Genomic DNA, 17,464 nt, shown 5'->3' on the forward strand with positions numbered 1-17,464 from the left:
GGAAGATGCTGGAATCTATCATCAAGGAAGAAATTGCGAGGCATCTGGATAGAAATTGTCCCATTGGGCAGACGCAGCATGGGTTCGTAAAAGGCAGGTCGTGCCTAACTAATTTAGTGGAATTTTTTGAGGACATTACCAGTGCAGTAGATAACGGGGAGCCGATGGATGTGGTATATCTGGATTTCCAGAAAGCCTTTGACAAGGTGCCACACAAAAGGTTGCTGCATAAGATAAAGATGCATGGCATTAAGGGTAAAGTAGTAGCATGGATAGAGGATTGGTTAATTAATAGAAAGCAAAGAGTTGGGATAAATGGGTGTTTCTCTGGTTGGCAATCAGTAGCTAGTGGTGTCCCTCAGGGATCCGTGTTGGGCCCACAATTGTTCACAATTTACATTGATGATTTGGAGTTGGGGACCAAGGGCAATGTGTCCAAGTTTGCAGATGACACTAAGATGAGTGGTAAAGCGAAAAGTGCAGAGGATACTGGAAGTCTGCAGAGGGATTTGGATAGGTTAAGTGAATGGGCTCGGGTCTGGCAGATGGAATACAATGTTGACAAATGTGAGGTTATCTATTTTGGTAGGAATAACAGCAAACGGGATTATTATTTAAACGATAAAATATTAAAGCATGCCGCTGTTCAGAGAGACTTGGGTGTGCTAGTGCATGAGTCACAGAAGGTTGGTTTACAAGTGCAACAGGTGATTAAGAAGGCAAATGGAATTTTGTCCTTCATTGCTAGAGGGATGGAGTTTAAGACTAGGGAGGTTATGTTGCAATTGTATAAGGTGTTAGTGCGGCCACACCTGGAGTATTGTGTTCAGTTTTGGTCTCCTTACTTGAGAAAGGACGTACTGGCGCTGGAGGGTGTGCAGAGGAGATTCACTAGGTTAATCCCAGAGCTGAAGGGGTTGGATTATGAGGAGAGGTTGAGTAGACTGGGACTGTACTCGTTGGAATTTAGAAGGATGAGGGGGGATCTTATAGAAACATTTAAAATTATGAAGGGAATAGATAGGATAGATGCGGGCAGGTTGTTTCCACTGGCGGGTGACAGCAGAACTAGGGGGCATAGCCTCAAAATAAGGGGAAGTAGATTTAGAACTGAGTTTAGGAGGAACTTCTTCACCCAAAGGGTTGTGAATCTATGGAATTCCTTGCCCAGTGAAGCAGTTGAGGCTCCTTCATTACATGTTTTTAAGGTAAAGATAGATAGTTTTTTGAAGAATAAAGGGATTAAGGGTTATGGTGTTCGGGCCGGAAAGTGGAGCTGAGTCCACAAAAGATCAGCCATGATCTCATTGAATGGCGGAGCAGGCTCGAGGGGCCAGATGGCCTACTCCTGCTCCTAGTTCTTATGTTCTTATGTTCTTATGTTCTTATGACCCAAGCTGGGAATCGAACCTGGGACCCTGGAGCTGTGAAGCATTTGTGCTAATCACTGTGCTACCGTGCTGCCCAGTTGCTGGTACTCTCCTTGGAGCGTGTATGACTGGTTGCTCATTCTCTTTGAATTGTAGTCTATAAGTGAATGGCAAGACTCCAAATCCTTGGAATATCTAGGGGCTTTTCACAGTAACTTCACTGAAGCCTACTTGTGACAATATGCGATTATTATTATTATTATGTCTCTTGAAATGCTTTAATGATTGAATCTACTGATGTACTGTGCATGGTAAAAACACAATCAGCACTGTGTACTCTCTTGACCAATTCAAGTACTTCACAGGCTTCCACACCCAGTAGTGATTCACGATCTGCTTCCACAATCGCAAATTTATCTTATTGTTCAGACTGACATCTAGTTTGCATATTCCTAGACTCTTGATTCTTTTACTGTTAGAATCCTGCAAAAGTACCGTTTTATTCCAGATGTGCGGTTTAACATTCATTTCTTGCATATCCGATAAACTTATAAGATTAGCTCTCGCTCCCGTGTCGGGTTTAACATTTTAAAAATAAATCTAGTGTACCCAATTCATTTTTTCCAATTAAGGGGCAATTTAGTGTGGCCAATCCACCTAACCAGCACATATTTTGGGCTGTGGGAGCGAAACCCACGCAAACACGGGGCGAATGTGTAAACTCCACACGGACAGTGACGCAGAGCCGGGAGCGAACCTGGGACCTCGGCGCCGTGAGGCAGCTAACCACTGCGCCACCGTGCTGCCCGGCGAGTTTAACATTGACTAATGTTTTATTATTCATTTGAAGAACTGTCCAGTTATCTCTATGAATAATTAGATTTCCATTACTATGACTGCAGATTTGCCGCGAAGACTTTTTAGCTTGCATCATATTATAAAGCTTATCTTCACTAGATACAACATCAATACAAAATGTATCTTCCTGATTTAACTCTTCAACCACATTTATCGACTTTTGTATTTCTGATTTTTTTAAATTCGGAAAGCATTATTTTGCAAAGAGCCTTTGCATTTATCACACACTTTTCCAAAAGCTGGACATTGCCTTTGCAAATGCCTGTTGCTGCATTGTTTGCACAAAATGGTGGCTTCGGGTAATCGTTTAAAATGGGCACTGCTGTTGAGACCATGTTTTGCTTTTGGATGCGTCACACTGAGCTAAGTCGCTGGCTTTTAAAGCAGACCAAGGCAGGCCAGCAGCACGGTAGCATTGTGGATAGCACAATTGCTTCACAGCTCCAGGGTCCCAGGTTTGTTTCCCGGCTTGGGTCACTGTCTGTGCAGAGTCTGCGCATCCTCCCCGTGTGGAACCTCCTGAGTGCAAATGGTTTGGATGGAGCAGATTCTGTCAGGTGTGTACAGGAAAAATTCCTGACTCGATATGTAGATAGGCCGGCTAGGGGGGAGGCCATATTGGACTTGGTGCTCGGCAACAAACCAGGCCAGATGTCAGATGTCTCGGTGGGACAGCATTTCGGTGACAGTGACCACAACTCCTTGACCTTTACTATCGTCATGGAGAGGGATAGGAACAGACAGTATGGGAAGATATTTAATTGGGGGATGTGAAATTATACTGAGCTATTAGACAGGAGCTGAGGAGCATAAAGTGGGAACAATTGTTCTTGGGGAAATGCACAATAGCAATGTGGGGATTGTTTAAGGAGCACTTGCTGTATGTGAATAGTTTTGTCCTACTGAGACGAGGAAGGAATGGTAAGGTGATGGAGCCTTGGATGACAAGAGAAGTGGAGCTTCTAGTCAAGAGGAAGAAGGAAGCTTACGTAAGGTTGAGGAAGCAAGGATCTGACTCGGCTCTAGAAGGTTACAAGGTAGCCAGGAAGGAACTCAAAAATGGACTGAGGAGAGCTAGAAGGGGGCATGAAAAAGGCCTGGCAGGAAGGATTAGGAAAAGCCCCAAGGCGTTCTACACTTATGTGAGAAATAAGAGGATGATCAGAGTGAGAGTAGGGCCGATCAGGGATAGTGGAGGGAACTTGTGCCTAGAGTCTGAAGAGATAGGGGAGGCTCTAAATGAATACTTTGCTTCAGTATTCACTAGAGAGAGGGACCTTGTTGCCCATGAGAACAGTGTGAACCAGGTTAATAGACTCAAACAGGTTGATATTAAGAAGGAGGATGTGCTGGAAAGTTTGAAAAGCATCAGGATAGATAAGTCCCCTGGGCCTGACGGGATATACCCAAGGTTACTACGGGAAGCGAGGGAGGAGATTGCTGCGCCGTTGGTGATGATCTTTGCGTCCTCAGTCTCCACTGGAGTAGTACCGGTTGATTGGAGGGAGGCGAATGTTGTTCCCCTGTTCAAGAACGGGAATACGGAAATCCCTGGGAATTACAGACCCATCAGTCTTGCGTCTCTGGTGAGCAAAATATTGGAAAGGATTCTGAAAGATAGGATTTATGATTATTTAGAAAAACATAGTTTGATTAAAGATAGTCAGCATGGCTTTGTGAGGGGCAGGTCATGCCTCACAAGCCTCATTGAATTCTTTGAGGATGTGACAAGACACATTGATGAAAGTCAGACAGTGGATGTGGTGCATATGGATTTCAGTCAGGCATTTGATAAGGTTCCCCATGGTAGGCTCATTCAGAAAGTTAGGGGGCATGGGATACAGGGAAAATTGGCTGTCTGGATAGAGAATTGGCTGGCCGAAAGAATACAGCAAGTGGTAGTGGATGGATCCCGCAAGGATCTGTTCTGGGACCTCTGCTCTTTGTGGTTTTTATAAATGACTTGGATGAGGAAGTGGAAGGGCGGGTTAGTAAGTTTGCCGATGACACAAAGGTTGGGGGAGTTGTAGATAGTGTTGAGGGTTGTTGCAGGTTACAACAGGACATTGATGGGATGCAGAGCTGGGCTGAGAAGTGGCTGATGTGATTAATTTTGGAAGGTCGAATTTGAATGCTGACTACAGGGTTAAAGGCAGGATTCTTGGAAGTGTGGAGGAACTGAGGGATTTTGGGATCCATGTACATAGATCCCTCAAAGTTGCCACCCAGGTTGATAGGGTTGTTAAGAAGGTGTATGGTGTGTTGGCTTTCATTAACAGGGGGATTGAGTTTAGGAGCCGTGAGGTTTTGCTGCAGCTTTATAAAAACTCTAGTTAGACCACATTTAGAATATTGTGTCCAGTTCTGGTCGCCTCATTATAGGAAGGATGTGGATGCTTTGGAGAAGGTGCAGAGATTTACCAGGATGCTGCCTGGAATGGAGGGCATGTCTTATGAAGAAAGGTTGAGGGAGCTGGGGCTTTTCTCACTGGAGCGAAGAAGGCAGAGAGGTGACTTGATAGAGGTGCACAAGGTGATGAGAGGCATGGATAGAGTGGATAGCCAGAGACTTTTCCCCAGGGCGGAAATGGCTGTCACGAGAGGATATAATTTTAAGGTGATTGGAGGAAGGTATAGGGAGGATGTCAGAGGTCGGTTCTTTACACAGAGAGTGGTGGGTGTGTGGAATGCACTGCCAGCAGAGGTGGTGGAGTCAGAGTCATTAGGGACATTTAAGCGACTCTTAGGCACATGGACAGCAGTAAATTGAATGGGTGTAGGTTAGGTTGATCTTAGATTAGGTTAAATGGTCGGCACAACATCGTGGGCTGAAGGGCCTGTACTGTTCTATGTTCTATGACTCTAAGAATGTTCATAGTAGAGGCCTCAGGCTCCATGTTGGGCCTGTTTTCAAAGGAGCTTTGGACTTGTGTAGACAGGGCGTGGCACTTTCTTGACTCTTTCTCTCTCTCTCTCTCTCTGGACAGTGGTGTCAATTGAGGACCCCTTTGATCAGGATGATTGGCCAGCCTGGGCGAAGTTCACAGCAGCTGGGGGCATCCAGGTGGTAGGAGACGACCTGACAGTGACCAACCCCCGGCGCATTGAGAGGGCAGTGGAGGAAGGGGCCTGCAACTGCCTCCTCCTGAAGGTCAACCAAATCGGCTCAGTCACCGAGTCCATCCAGGCGTGAGTGAGAGAAGGGGGAGGGGATGGAAAGGGACAGCTACAATGCAGAACTCCTTCTGAGAAAGGGGAATCTGACAAAGGGAGAACATGATAACCCTCCTGTAGGCCAACCCCATACCCAGGGAATGATTCTCCTCCCAAATTTTTACGTTCACTTGTGGGTTTTTTCAGGGAGTTCCCCACCGCTGTTCAATGACAATCACTTTTTTGGGCCCTGGGGAGTTTCTCACCGGTTTAACCCACACTTAGAAATCTTTATAGCACTGGGGAGCTGAACTCCAAGATCGAGCCTTTGAAAGGATGCCCCAATCTCTAAGTGAGATTGTGGGTCCCCCACACCCCCCACCCATGGACAATGTCACCCTCCACACATATGGGCACTACCACACACCTCCCAAGTGAGGGCACCCCGCTATGCAGTCCCTGGGGGCTCCCCTCTTTAGCCCCCCCCCCCAACCGCCTTCCAGCACCCCTTCCCTTCCAGGACCCCCACCCATCACCCCTCCAACCTCCCAGAGGCCCCTACTTACTTGCCCTGCACACCTCCACCCTCCACCCTTCTTTCATGGGCATGGCCCACCCCACCCCCTGGCCCTTGGCACTGCCACCCAGGCCATGCTCCTGCCAGCTTGCAGTGTCAGGATGGCAGTGCCAAGGCACCATCTGGGCAGTGCCAAGGTGCCTGTGTTCCAGGGGAGGGCCTGGGGGCCACCCAGCACTTACCCTGAGCATCCAGAGGTCTCCGATGGCCCGGGTGTCGTTCGGCCTGGTCCACGTGTGTGTGGACCAGTGCTGAACGCTGCCCGGCTACGGCCTCGATGGGGAGGCCGGTAGATCCCACAAAGGCGGTGGATACCGGGTGAGTAGGCCTAAGCTGGTTTAAAACCGGTTTCAGCACGCACCATTTGATCACACTCCTTGTGGGCATGTTTCAGATTCGGATGCCTCTCGGGCCTTGGATGAATTCCACGAGGTGCGAAGACTGTCGAGAAGTCCGTGAGAGGGCACTCTCGTCATTCACCGGCCGCACCGTGCTCAAGGGAGAACATGATAACCCTCCTATAGTCCAACCCACTTTCTACCCAGTGTCAGCACTGAAAACTCCCAGGGACAGGTACAATACAGAGCTCCTTCTGAAAAAGGGGAATCTGACAAAGGGAGAACATGATAACCCCCCTATTGTCCAACCCACCTTATACCCAGTGGCAGCACGAGCGCTCCCAAGGGCCAGTACAATACCTCCTGACTGGTTTTAATAAATGTTCTCTCTCTCGATCTCTCCATCAGCTGTAAACTAGCTCAGACTAATGGATGGGGCGTGATGGTCAGTCACAGGTCCGGAGAAACTGAAGACACCTTTATTGCTGATTTGGTTGTCGGACTTTGCACAGGACAGGTATGCTGCCTGGGTGAGATTCGGGGGGAGGTGTTGGCAGATACAGTGATGTGTGTGAGAGAGAGAAGGGGTTAGGGAAACCTCCCCAGATACAGGAGTGTGTGTGAGAGAGGGGGGGTTAGAGAGACCTCCCCAGATACAGGACTGTGTGTGCAAGAGAGCGGGGTTAGAGAGACCTCCCCAGATACAGGAGTATGTGTGAGAGAGAGACCTGCCCAGATACAGGAGTGTGTGTGAGAGAGAGGGGGTTAGAGAGACCTCCCCAGATACAAGAGTGTGTGTGAGAGAGAGAGGGGGTTAGAGAGACCTCCCCAGGTACAGGAGTGTGTGTGTGAGAGGGGGGTTAGAGAGATCTCCCCAGATACAGGAGTGTATGTGAGAGAGAGAGAGAGGGGGTTAGAGAGACCTCCCCAGGTACAGGAGTGTGTGTGAGAGAGAGAGGGGGGTTAGAGAGACCTCCCCAGATACAGGAGTGTGTGTGAGAGAGAGAGAGAGGGGGGGGGGGGGGGGGTTAGAGAGACCTCCCCAGATACAGGACTGTGTGAGAGAGAGAGGGGGTTAGAGAGACCTCCCCAGATACAGGACTGTGTGTGTGACAGAGGGGGGGGGGGGGTTAGAGAGACTTCCCCAGATACAGGAGTGTGTGTGTGAGAGAGAGGGTTAGAGAGACCTCCCCAGATACAGGAGGGTGTGTGAGAGAGGGGGGGGGGGGGTTAGAGACCTCCCTGATACAGGAGTGTGTGTGAGAGAGAAAGAGTGGGGGTTAGACAGACCTCCCCAGATACAGGAGTGTGGGTGAGAGAGACCGGGTTAGAGAGACCTCCCCAGATACAGGAGTGTGTGTGAGAGAGAGAGAGAGTGGGGGGTTAGATAGACCTCCCCAGATACAGGAGTGTGTGTGAGAGAGACCGGGTTAGAGAGACCTCCCCAGGTACCGGAGTGTGTGTGAGAGAGAGGAAGTTCATTGAGTATCTTTTTATTTTGTTCTCTCTGACTCTCAGATAAAAACTGGAGCGCCTTGTCGATCAGAAAGACTAGCAAAGTACAATCAAATGCTCAGGTAGGTTCATGGTGGGGTGAGGGAAATGGGGAGATGGTGGGGAGTGAGGAATATGGAATGATGGTGGGAGTGAAGGATAAGGGGAGATGGTGGGAGTGAAGGATACGAGTGGTGGTGAGAGTGAGGGATGGCCAGCGATGGTGGGAATGAGGGATAGTGGGACATGGTGAGAATGAGGGGCATGGGGAAACGGTTTGATTGAGGGATACGGGGAGATGGTGGAAGTGAGAGATACAGGGAGACGGTGGAAGTGAGGGATACGGGGAGGTGGTTGGAGTGAGGATATGGAGAGACGGTGGGAGTGAGGGATACGGGGAAACGGTGGTGTTATGGACCAGGGTTTAGAGAACCCCAAAGTGTATCATGGAGTTCACCTGACCCACAACTTTTAATAGATTGTGGTATGGGGAGCACACGGCCCACTACAGGTGTGGTACAACAGAAATGGAAAAGTAATTGTTAAAGCAAAACAATGTTTATTCTGTGAACTCAAGTTAACCTTTTTAAAACATACAGTGAACATCTTAGCAACCATTAATTCAAATAGAACCCCCAAAGACTACAAAACTAAGTAATCCTTGAGCCTTCCTTTTAACATCCGTAAGACTTAAAACAAAACCTTTAACAGAAGCACCTCAGGTTTAACTTCACTACTGAGAACAGTTACCACGTTGAAATCAGCAAATGGACATTCATAAGCTTGCAGAGGTTCGCACACATCCTGCTGTGAATGCAGCTTCGCCAAAACTAAAATGAAACCAAACACACCCTGCAGCAAAAAGCCTAAAGCGAAAGTAAAAAGCTGACAGACAGCCCAGCTCCACCCACTCTCTGATATCACTGCAGTAATAAACACCCATTTCTTAAAGGTACTTTCACATGACAGTGGAAGTGAGGGATACGGGGTGATGGTGGGGTGTAAGGGATGCAGAGGAACAGTGGGAGTGAGTGATACGGGGAGGGAGGATGAGAGTGAGGGATATGGAGTAACAGTGAGGGAAACGGGAAGTCAGTGGGATTGAGAGTTACGGGGAGATAGTCGAGTGTGAGGGAGACGGTCGGACGTGAGGAAAATGGGGAGGTGGTGGGAGTGAGGGATATGGGGATTCTATAATGTGTTATTTACCCTTGTCTGTTTCTTGCTCTTTCTCCCTCTTTTGTTCTCTCTCTCTCTCTCCCCACTTTTGTCTCTCTTTTCCACGCTGTCTTTTCCACTCTCTGTCTCACACTCTGCCTCTCTCGCTCTTTCTCTTCTCTCTCTCCCTTTATCTCTCTGTCAATTTCTCTGTCTCTCTCACTCTCCCCCTCACTTTCTTTATCTCATCCCCTCACTCTCTCTGTCTTGTGCTGTCTCTTACTTCCTCTGTCTCTCTTTCTCTCACTCTATCTCTCTGACTGTCTCTCTGTCACTCTGTCTGTCACTCTTTCTCTGTCTCTCCCTCTCTCTTTCTCCCTCCCTCTGTCTCTTTCACTCTATCTCTGGCACTCTCTCTGTCACTCCCTCTCTCCGTTACTCTCTCTTTCTGTCATTCTCTCTCTGTCACTCTCTGTGTCTCTCTCTCTCTCTCTCTGTCTCCCTCTTGTTCTGTGTCTCTGTCTCCCACCCACTCACTCACTCTCTCTCTCTCTCTCTCTTTCTGTCTCTCTCTTGCTCTGTCTCTCTCTGTCTCTCTCTCTGTGTCTCCCTCTTGCTCTGCATCTCTCTCTCTGTCTCTCTACCTGTCCCTCTCTTTCTGTCTCTCTCTCTGTTCCTCTCTCTCTTGTTGTCTCTCTCTGCTTCTCTCTCTCTCTCTCTCTGTCTCTCTCCGTCTGTCTCTTGCTCTGCGTCTCTCACTCTCGGTTTCGCTCTCGCTCTCTCTCCCTCACTCTCTATGTCTCACTGACAGGATCGAGGAGGAGTTGGGAGACTTGGCCCGTTTTGCTGGCCACAATTTTAGGAATCCGAGTGTGATGTGAGGCTTTCCCGCTGCTCACGTGGGAATTCCGTGATCGGAGTATGAACTCCAACCCAGACATTGGCTAGCCCCTTCACTGCCCAATAGCTCAGTCACCTGTTTTATTTGTGTAGCTTCAACCCTGCACCGGGCAAGGAACAGACTCTGGGCATTGCTCTCCTCCTCCATTCTCTCCTCCTTCCCTCCACTCCCTCACACCTCTCTTCACTCTTTCCCTCTCTCCCCGTCTCTCTCTCTCTCTCCATCTCTCTCTCTCCCTACCTCCATGTCTCTGTCTCTCTCTCCCACCCTCTTCCTTCTCTCCTCCTCTGTCTCTCTCCTCTCTCTTCCTCTGTCTGTCTTTCTCCCTCCCTCTGTCTCTCTCACCCCGTTGTCTCCGTCTCTCTCTCTCTCCTCTCTCCGTGACTCTCCCTCTCTCTCCCTCTCCCATCCTGTCTCTCTCTCACCCTGTCTCTCTCTCACCCTGTCTCTCTCACCCTGTCTCTCTCTCACCCTGTCTCTCTCTCACCCTGTCTCTCTCTTTCACATGTCACTCTCTCTCTGTCCTCCCTCTGTGTCTCTCCCACCCTCTTCTCTCTCACCCTGTCTCACTCTCACCCTGTCTCCCTCTCTCTCACCTTGTCTGTCTCCCTCTGTCTCTCTCCCTGTCTCTCTCTCTCTCCCTGTCTCTCTTCCTGTCTCTCCCTCTCCCTCACTGCCTGTCTCTCCCTCCTGTCTGTCTCTCTCTCCCGTCTCTCTCTCTTGCTCTCCCTCCCTGTCTTCTCCCTCGCTCTGTCTCTTTCTCTTTCCTCCTGTTTCTCCCTCTCCCTGCCTATCTCTTTCTGCCTGTCTCTCTCTCTCTCCCTCCCTGTCTCTCTCTCCCTGTCCCTCTCTCTCTCTCCCTCCCTGTCTCTCTCCCTGTCCCTCTCCGTCTCTCTCTCTCCATGTCTCCCTCTCCCTGTCTCTCTCTCTCTCCCTGTCTCTCTCCGTCTCCGTTTCTCTCTCCGAGTCTCTGTCCCTCTCTCCCGGTCTCTATCTCTCTCTCCCTGTCTCCGTTTCTCTCTCCCAGTCTCTGTCTCTCTCCCTGTCTCCGTTTCTCTCTCCCAGTCTCTGTCCCTCTCTCCCAGTCTCTGTCGCTCTCTCCCAGTCTCTGTCCCTCTCTCTCTGTCTCTGTCCCTCTCTCCGTTTCTCTCTCCCAGTCTCTGTCCCTCTCTCCCAGTCTCTGTCCCTCTCTCCCAGTCTCTGTCCCTCTCTCCCTGTCTCTGTTTCTCTCTCCCAGTCTCTGTCCCTCTCTCCCAGTCTGTCCCTCTCTCCCAGTCTCTGTCCCTCTCTCCCTGTCTCTGTTTCTCTCTCCCTGTCTCTGTTTCTCTCTCCCAGTCTCTGTTTCTCTCTCCCAGTCTGTCCCTCTCTCCCAGTCTCTGTCCCTCTCTCCCTGTCTCTGTTTCTCTCTCCCTGTCTCTGTTTCTCTCTCCCAGTCTCTGTCCCTCTCTCCCAGTCTGTCCCTCTCTCCCAGTCTCTGTCCCTCTCTCCCTGTCTGTCCCTCTCTCCCAGTCTCTGTCCCTCTCTCCCTGTCTCTGTTTCTCTCTCCCAGTCTCTGTCCCTCTCTCCATGTCTCTGTCCCTCTCTCCCTGTTTCTCTGTCTGTCTCTCCCTGTTTCTCATCCTGCCCATTCCTCCAATTCCCACCCTAGCCTGTCTGTCAAACCACATCTCAAGCAGAGTCGACCTCCCCCCCCCCCAACCCCAGACCCCTCACCTCCCTGAGGCCACTGCTTTGTGACAGAAGCCCAGAGAGCCAGTCCCATCAACACAACTGACATGTTGAAGGTTATTCAACTCCTCACCTCGGGATCGATGTTTTTCCAAATCTCTTATTGTGTTGTCTGTGTGATGTGTAGACCCCATTGTCCTATGACTGCTATGGAGTGTAGCTGTATAGAGATTATTTATCTGAATATAAATCTATAAAGACATTGTGAAGTCTGATCCCTAGACCCGATGGCAACTAACTACTTCGGGACAAGAGGAACGGAGACAATCGCAAGGATATATGATCATAAATGTTCCACAAATAAAGTCTTTCAGCTCTCCATGGTCTCCTGTCATTTTCTCCACAATCCACATTGTCGGAGGGTCAGTACTGAGGGAGTGCTGCACTGTCAGAGGGTCAGTACTGAGGGAGCGCCGCACTGTCAGAGGGTCAGTACTGAGAGAGTGCCGCACTGTCAGAGGGTCAGTACTGAGGGAGCGCCGCACTGTCAGAGGGTCAGTACTGAGGGAGCGCTGCACTGTCAGAGGGTCAGTACTGAGGGAGTGCTGCACTGTCAGAGGGTCAGTACTGAGGGAGCACCGCACTGTCAGAGGGTCAGTACTGAGAGAGTGCCGCATCGTCAGAGGGTCAGTACTGAGGGAGCGCCGCACTGTCAGAGGGTCAGTACTGAGAGAGTGCCGCACCGTCAGAGGGTCAGTACTGAGGGAGTGCTGCACTGTCAGAGGGTCAGTGCTGAGGGAGTGCTGCACTGTCGGAGGGTCAGGACTGAGGGAGCGCCGCACTGTCGGAGAGTCAGTACTGAGGGAGTGCCGCACCATCAGAGGTTCAGTACTGAGGGAGTGCCGCACTGTCAGAGGGTCAGTACTGAGGGAGCGCTGCACTGTCAGAGGGTCAGTACTGAGGGAGTGCTGCACAGTCAGGGGGTCAGTACTGAGGGAGCGCCGCACTGTCAGGGGGTCAGTACTGAGGGAGTGCTGCATTGTCGGAGGGTCAGTACTGTTGGAGTGCTGCACTGTCAGAGGGTCAGTACTGAGGGAGTGCCGTACTGTCAGAGGGTCAGTACTGAGGGAGCGCTGCACTATCAGCGGGTCAGTACTGAGGGAGCGCCGCACTGTCAGAGGGTCAGTACTGAGGGAGCGGGACACTTCCGTGTGCGGCTATGTGGAGCTAAGCCGCACGTTCGGCAGCTCCCGCTAACAACGGACTTTGGGGCTCTTTTCAGGGCCCCCAACAGACCTTCTTCGATGATTCCCGACGTGGGAAGGGATCTGTAGTAGATCTCCAGGGTCCTATGGTCCGGACCAGGAGTGGGGTAAGCAGTAAAGCAGTGGAAGCGCCCCTGGAAAAGCGGGGGAAGGGAAACAAAATGGCGGCCGGCGGAGCCCTCGAGGAGCTGAGGCAGTGGGCGCAGGAGTGGCAGGAGACTCTGCTGCGCTGCTTCCAGGGGCTTAAGGTGGAGCTGCTGGAGTCGCTGAAGGCTACCACCAGAGAGCTGATGGAGACCCAGACAGCCCAGGGGGCTGCGATCCGGGAGCTGCAGAAGCAGGCCTCCGAAAGGGAGGATGAGGCCGTGGCCGTCGCGGGGAAGGTGGAGATGCACGAGGCGCTCCATTAAAAAGTGGCAGGAGCGGTTCGAGGAACTGGACAACCGGTCGAGGAGGAAGAATTTGCGGATCCTGGGCTTCACGGAGGGGCTGGAGGGGTCGGACCTAGCGGCCTATGTGGTGATGATGCTGAACTCGTTGATGGGAGCTGGGTCCTTCCAGGGGCCCCTGGAGTTGGAGGGGGCCCACAGAATTCTGGCTAGGAGGCCTAAGCTGAATGAGCCACCACGGGCGGTGTTGGTGCGGTTTCACCGGTTCGTCGATCGTGAGTGCGTGCTCCGGTGGGCCAAGAAGGAGCGGAGCAGCAAGTGGGAGAACACGGAGGTGCGGATCTTCCAGGACTGGAGTGCGGGGGTGGCTAAGCAGAGGGCCGGGTTTAACCGGACGAAGGTGGTGCTCCACAGACGGAGTGTGAAATTTGGCATGTTGCAGCCGGCGCGTCTGTGGGTCACCTACAAGGACCGGCACCATTATTTTGAGTCCCCGGAGGAGGCGTGGGCCTTTGTGCAGGCCGAGAAACTGGACTCAAACTGAGGGTCAAAGATGGGGGATTTTGTATGAAAATGTAACTGTGTTTAATTTTTGCTCTGGAGGGGAGGGGGGTTCTCTGTTTCATGCAAGATGTGTGTTGGCTTTAGGGTGGGTGGGGTGATGTGTTTATGTCTTTTTGTATGGGTCTGGTGGACGGGTTCGGGCAGGGAGGTAAACTGGGAGTGCGGGGAGCTGGTGGTGGGGACTGGCAATGGGAGTTGCCCTAGAGGAGGCGGGGTTGGGCAGGGCGAAAGCGCGGGCTTTTCTCTGGTTTCCCGCGCTGTGCGATGATGGGGGGCGGGGTCGGGGCTGAGAAGCGCGGGCCTTTGCTGACTGTTATTTTCCCGCGCAAGAGCGGGGGGGGGGGGGGAGGAGGGCCTGCTGATGTGCACGAAGGGGGTGGGGTCGGAGCTGGCTCACGGGAGTACTGCGGAGGGGAGGGCGTGGCTAGGAGGGGTTCTTGGGGGGGGGGGGGGTACCGGGTTGCTGCTGAAACGGTCAGGAAGGAGCTGGAGTATGCAGGGAGTGCTGGGGGGGGGGGGGGGGGGGGTGTTGCCACCGTGGGGAACAGGCCGAGCGGGGGACGCTGGCCAGTGGTGGGCAGGGGATGGGTTATGGCTAGTCGGCAGGGGAGGGGGGCAGGGAACCCTCTGATCCGGCTGATAACCTGGAATGTGAGGGGGCTGAATGGGCCGGTCAGACGGGCCCGGGTGTTTACGCACTTGAAGGGGCTGAAGGCAGATGTGGCCATGCTCGAAGAGACACACCTGAAGGTGGCGGACCAGGTTCGACTGAGGAAGGGGTGGGTGGGCCAAGTATTTCATTCAGAGCTGGATGAGAAGAATCGGGGGATGGCGATCCTGGTGGGAAAGAGGGTGCCGTTTGAGGCGTTGAGGGTGGTGGCTGACAGTGGCAGGAGGTATATGATGGTGAGTGGTAAGCTGCAGGGGGAGCGGGTGGTGTTGGTGAATGTTTACGCCCCAAACTGGGACGATGCAGGGTTTATGCGGCGCATGTTGGGCCGCATTCTGGACCTGGAGGAGGGGGGCCTGATCATGGGGGGGACTTCAACACGGTGCTGGATCCCCCATTGGATCGATCCAAGTCCTGGACGGGTAGGAGGCCAGCGGCGGCTAAGGTGTTGAGGGGGTTTATGGATCAAATGGGAGGGGTGGACCCCTGGAGGTTTGCGAGAACAAGGGCCAGGGAGTACTCGTTTTTCTCCCACGTGCATAAGGCCTATTCGAGGATTGATTTTTTTTGTCCTGAGCAGGGGGCTGGTTTCGAGGGTGGAGGATGTTGAATACTCTGCCATTGCCATTTCGGATCATGCCTCGCACTGGGTGGACCTCGGGCTGGGGGAGGCAAGGGACCAGCGTCCGCTCTGGCGCTTGGAGGTGGCTGACGAGGAGGTGGCCGGGAAGGTTCGGGGGTGTATCGAGAGGTACCTTGAGGCCAACGATAACGGGGAGATCCGAGTGGGGACGGTCTGGGAGGCATTGAAGGCGGTGATTAGAGGGGAGTTGATTTCCAACCGAACCCAATAGGGACAGGGGGGAGCAGAGGGAGAGGGAGAGATTGATCGGGGATATGATGAGGGTGGATAGGAGATATGCGGAGGCTCCGGAGGAGGGATTGCTGGGGAGCGGCGTAGCCTTCAGGCCAGGTTCGATCTATTGACTACCAGAAAGGCGGAAGCTCAGTGGAGGAAAGCACAGGGGGCGGTGTATGAATATGGGGAGAAGGCGAGCAGGATGCTGGCACACCAGCTCCGAAAGCGAGACGCGGCCAGGGAGATTAGGGGAGTGACGGATAGAGCTGGGAAGGTGGTGCGGAGGGGGTAGACATTAATGGGGTCTTTAGGGACTTTTATGGGGAACTGTACCGGTCTGAACCCCCGGTGGACGGGGGGGGGGGGGGGGGGGGGGGAATGGGGCGCTTCTTGGACAAGCTGCGATTTCCAAGGGTGGAGGAGGGGCAGGTGGAGGGATTGGGGGTGCCAATTGAGCTGGAGGAGCTGGTTAAAGGGATAGGGAGCATGCAGTCGAGGAAGGTGCCGGGGCCGGATGGGTTTCCGGCCGAATTTTATAAAATGTATGCAGACCTGTTGGGCCCCCTGTTGGTCCGGACCTTTAACGAGGCAAGGGAGTGGGGGGCTTTGCCCCCATCTATGTCATGGACGCTGATTTCCTTGATCCTTAAGCGGGACAGGGACCCTCTGCAGTGTGAATCGTATATAGAACATAGAACATAGAACGGTACAGCACAGAACAGGCCCTTCGGCCCTCGATGTTGTGCCGAGCAATGATCACCCTACCCAAACCCACGCATCCACCCTAATTGTAACCCAACAACTCCCCCCCTTAACCTTACTATTAGGCCACTACGGGCAATTTAGCATGGCCAATCCACCTAACCCGCACATCTTTGGACTGTGGGAGGAAACCGGAGCACCCGGAGGAAACCCACGCACACACGGGGAGGACGTGCAGACTCCACACAGACAGTGACCCAGCCGGGAATCGAACCTGGGACCCTGGAGCTGTGAAGCATTTATGCTAACCACCATGCTACCGTGCTGCCTTATAGGCCGATCTCGCTGCTAAATGTAGACGCCAAGCTGCTGGCAAAGATTTTAGCCACAAGAATTGAGGATTGTGTGCCGGGGGTCATTCATGAAGACCAGACAGGGTTTGTGAAGGGAAGGCAGTTGAATACCAACATACGAAGGCTCCTCAACGTCATTATGATGCCGACTGTGGAAGGGGAGGCGGAGATAGTACTGGCATTAGATGCAGAGAAGGCCTTTGATAGGGTTGAGTGGGGGTATCTGTGGGAGGTGTTGGAAAGGTTTGGGTTTGGGGAGGGGTTTGTCCGTTGGGTGAGGTTGCTTTCTGAGACCCCGATGGCGAGCGCAGCCACAAATAGGAGGAGGTCGGAGTACTTTCGTCTGTACCGGGGGACGTGACAGGAGTGCCCCCTGTCCCCCTTGCTCTTTGCGTTGGCAATTGAGCCCCTGGCCATGGTGTTGAGGGAGTCAGGGAACTGGAGGGGCCTGGTGCGGGGTGGGGAGGAGCATCGAGTGTCGCTTTATGCGGACGACCTGTTGCTGTATGTGGCAGACCCGGTGGGGGGGGGGATGCCGGAGGTGATGAGGATTCTCAGAGAATTTGGGGGCTTCTCTGGGGATAAGCTCAACCTGGGCAAGAGCGAGTTGTTCGTGGTGCACCCAGGGGATCAGGAGGAGGGGATTGGTAGGCTCCCACTGAAGCAGGCAGGGAAGAGCTTCAGGTACCTAGGAGTCCAGGTGGCTGGGAGCTGGGGGGCCCTGCACAAGCTCAACCTCACAAGGTTGGTGGAGCAGATGGAGGAGGAGTTCAAAAGGTGGGATATGTTACCGCTGACACTGGCGGGGAGGGTGCAGTCCGTCAAGATGACGGTGCTCCCGAGGTTTTTGTTCCTGTTCCAGTGCCTTCCCATCCTTATCCCGAAGGCCTTTTTTAGGAGAGTTAACAGGAGTATTACGGGATTTGTGTGGGCGCATGGGACTCCGAGGGTGAGAAGGGTATTCTTGGACCGGGGCAGGGATAGGGGGGGCTGGTGCTGCCAACCTCTGTGGATACTATTGGGCTGCCAACACAGCGATGGTGCGTAAGTGGGTAATGGACGGGGCAGGGGCAGCATGGAAGAGGATGGAGATGGCATCCTGTGTGGGCACGAGCCTGGAGGCGCTGGTAACGGCGCCATTGTCG

The 17,464-nt window shown here is 52.7% G+C and overlaps 1 protein-coding gene across 1 annotated transcript in view; it reads left to right on the forward strand.

Moving 5' to 3' along the window:
* Positions 1–9,919, forward strand: part of LOC119979701 (gamma-enolase) — a 47,854-nt gene extending 37,935 nt beyond the window's left edge. The window contains exons 7-10 of the mRNA XM_038822252.1: positions 5,216–5,417; positions 6,705–6,813; positions 7,815–7,873; positions 9,760–9,919. Of these exons, the coding sequence (XP_038678180.1) occupies positions 5,216–5,417; positions 6,705–6,813; positions 7,815–7,873; positions 9,760–9,829 (440 nt within the window). The 3' untranslated portion in view covers positions 9,830–9,919. The remainder of the gene's footprint in view (positions 1–5,215; positions 5,418–6,704; positions 6,814–7,814; positions 7,874–9,759) is intronic.
* The last annotated feature ends 7,545 nt before the right edge of the window (positions 9,920–17,464 follow it).

Source organism: Scyliorhinus canicula, chromosome 16 (genome assembly GCF_902713615.1).
Source record: "Scyliorhinus canicula chromosome 16, sScyCan1.1, whole genome shotgun sequence".
In the NCBI taxonomy this organism is placed as follows: Eukaryota; Metazoa; Chordata; class Chondrichthyes; order Carcharhiniformes; family Scyliorhinidae; genus Scyliorhinus; species Scyliorhinus canicula.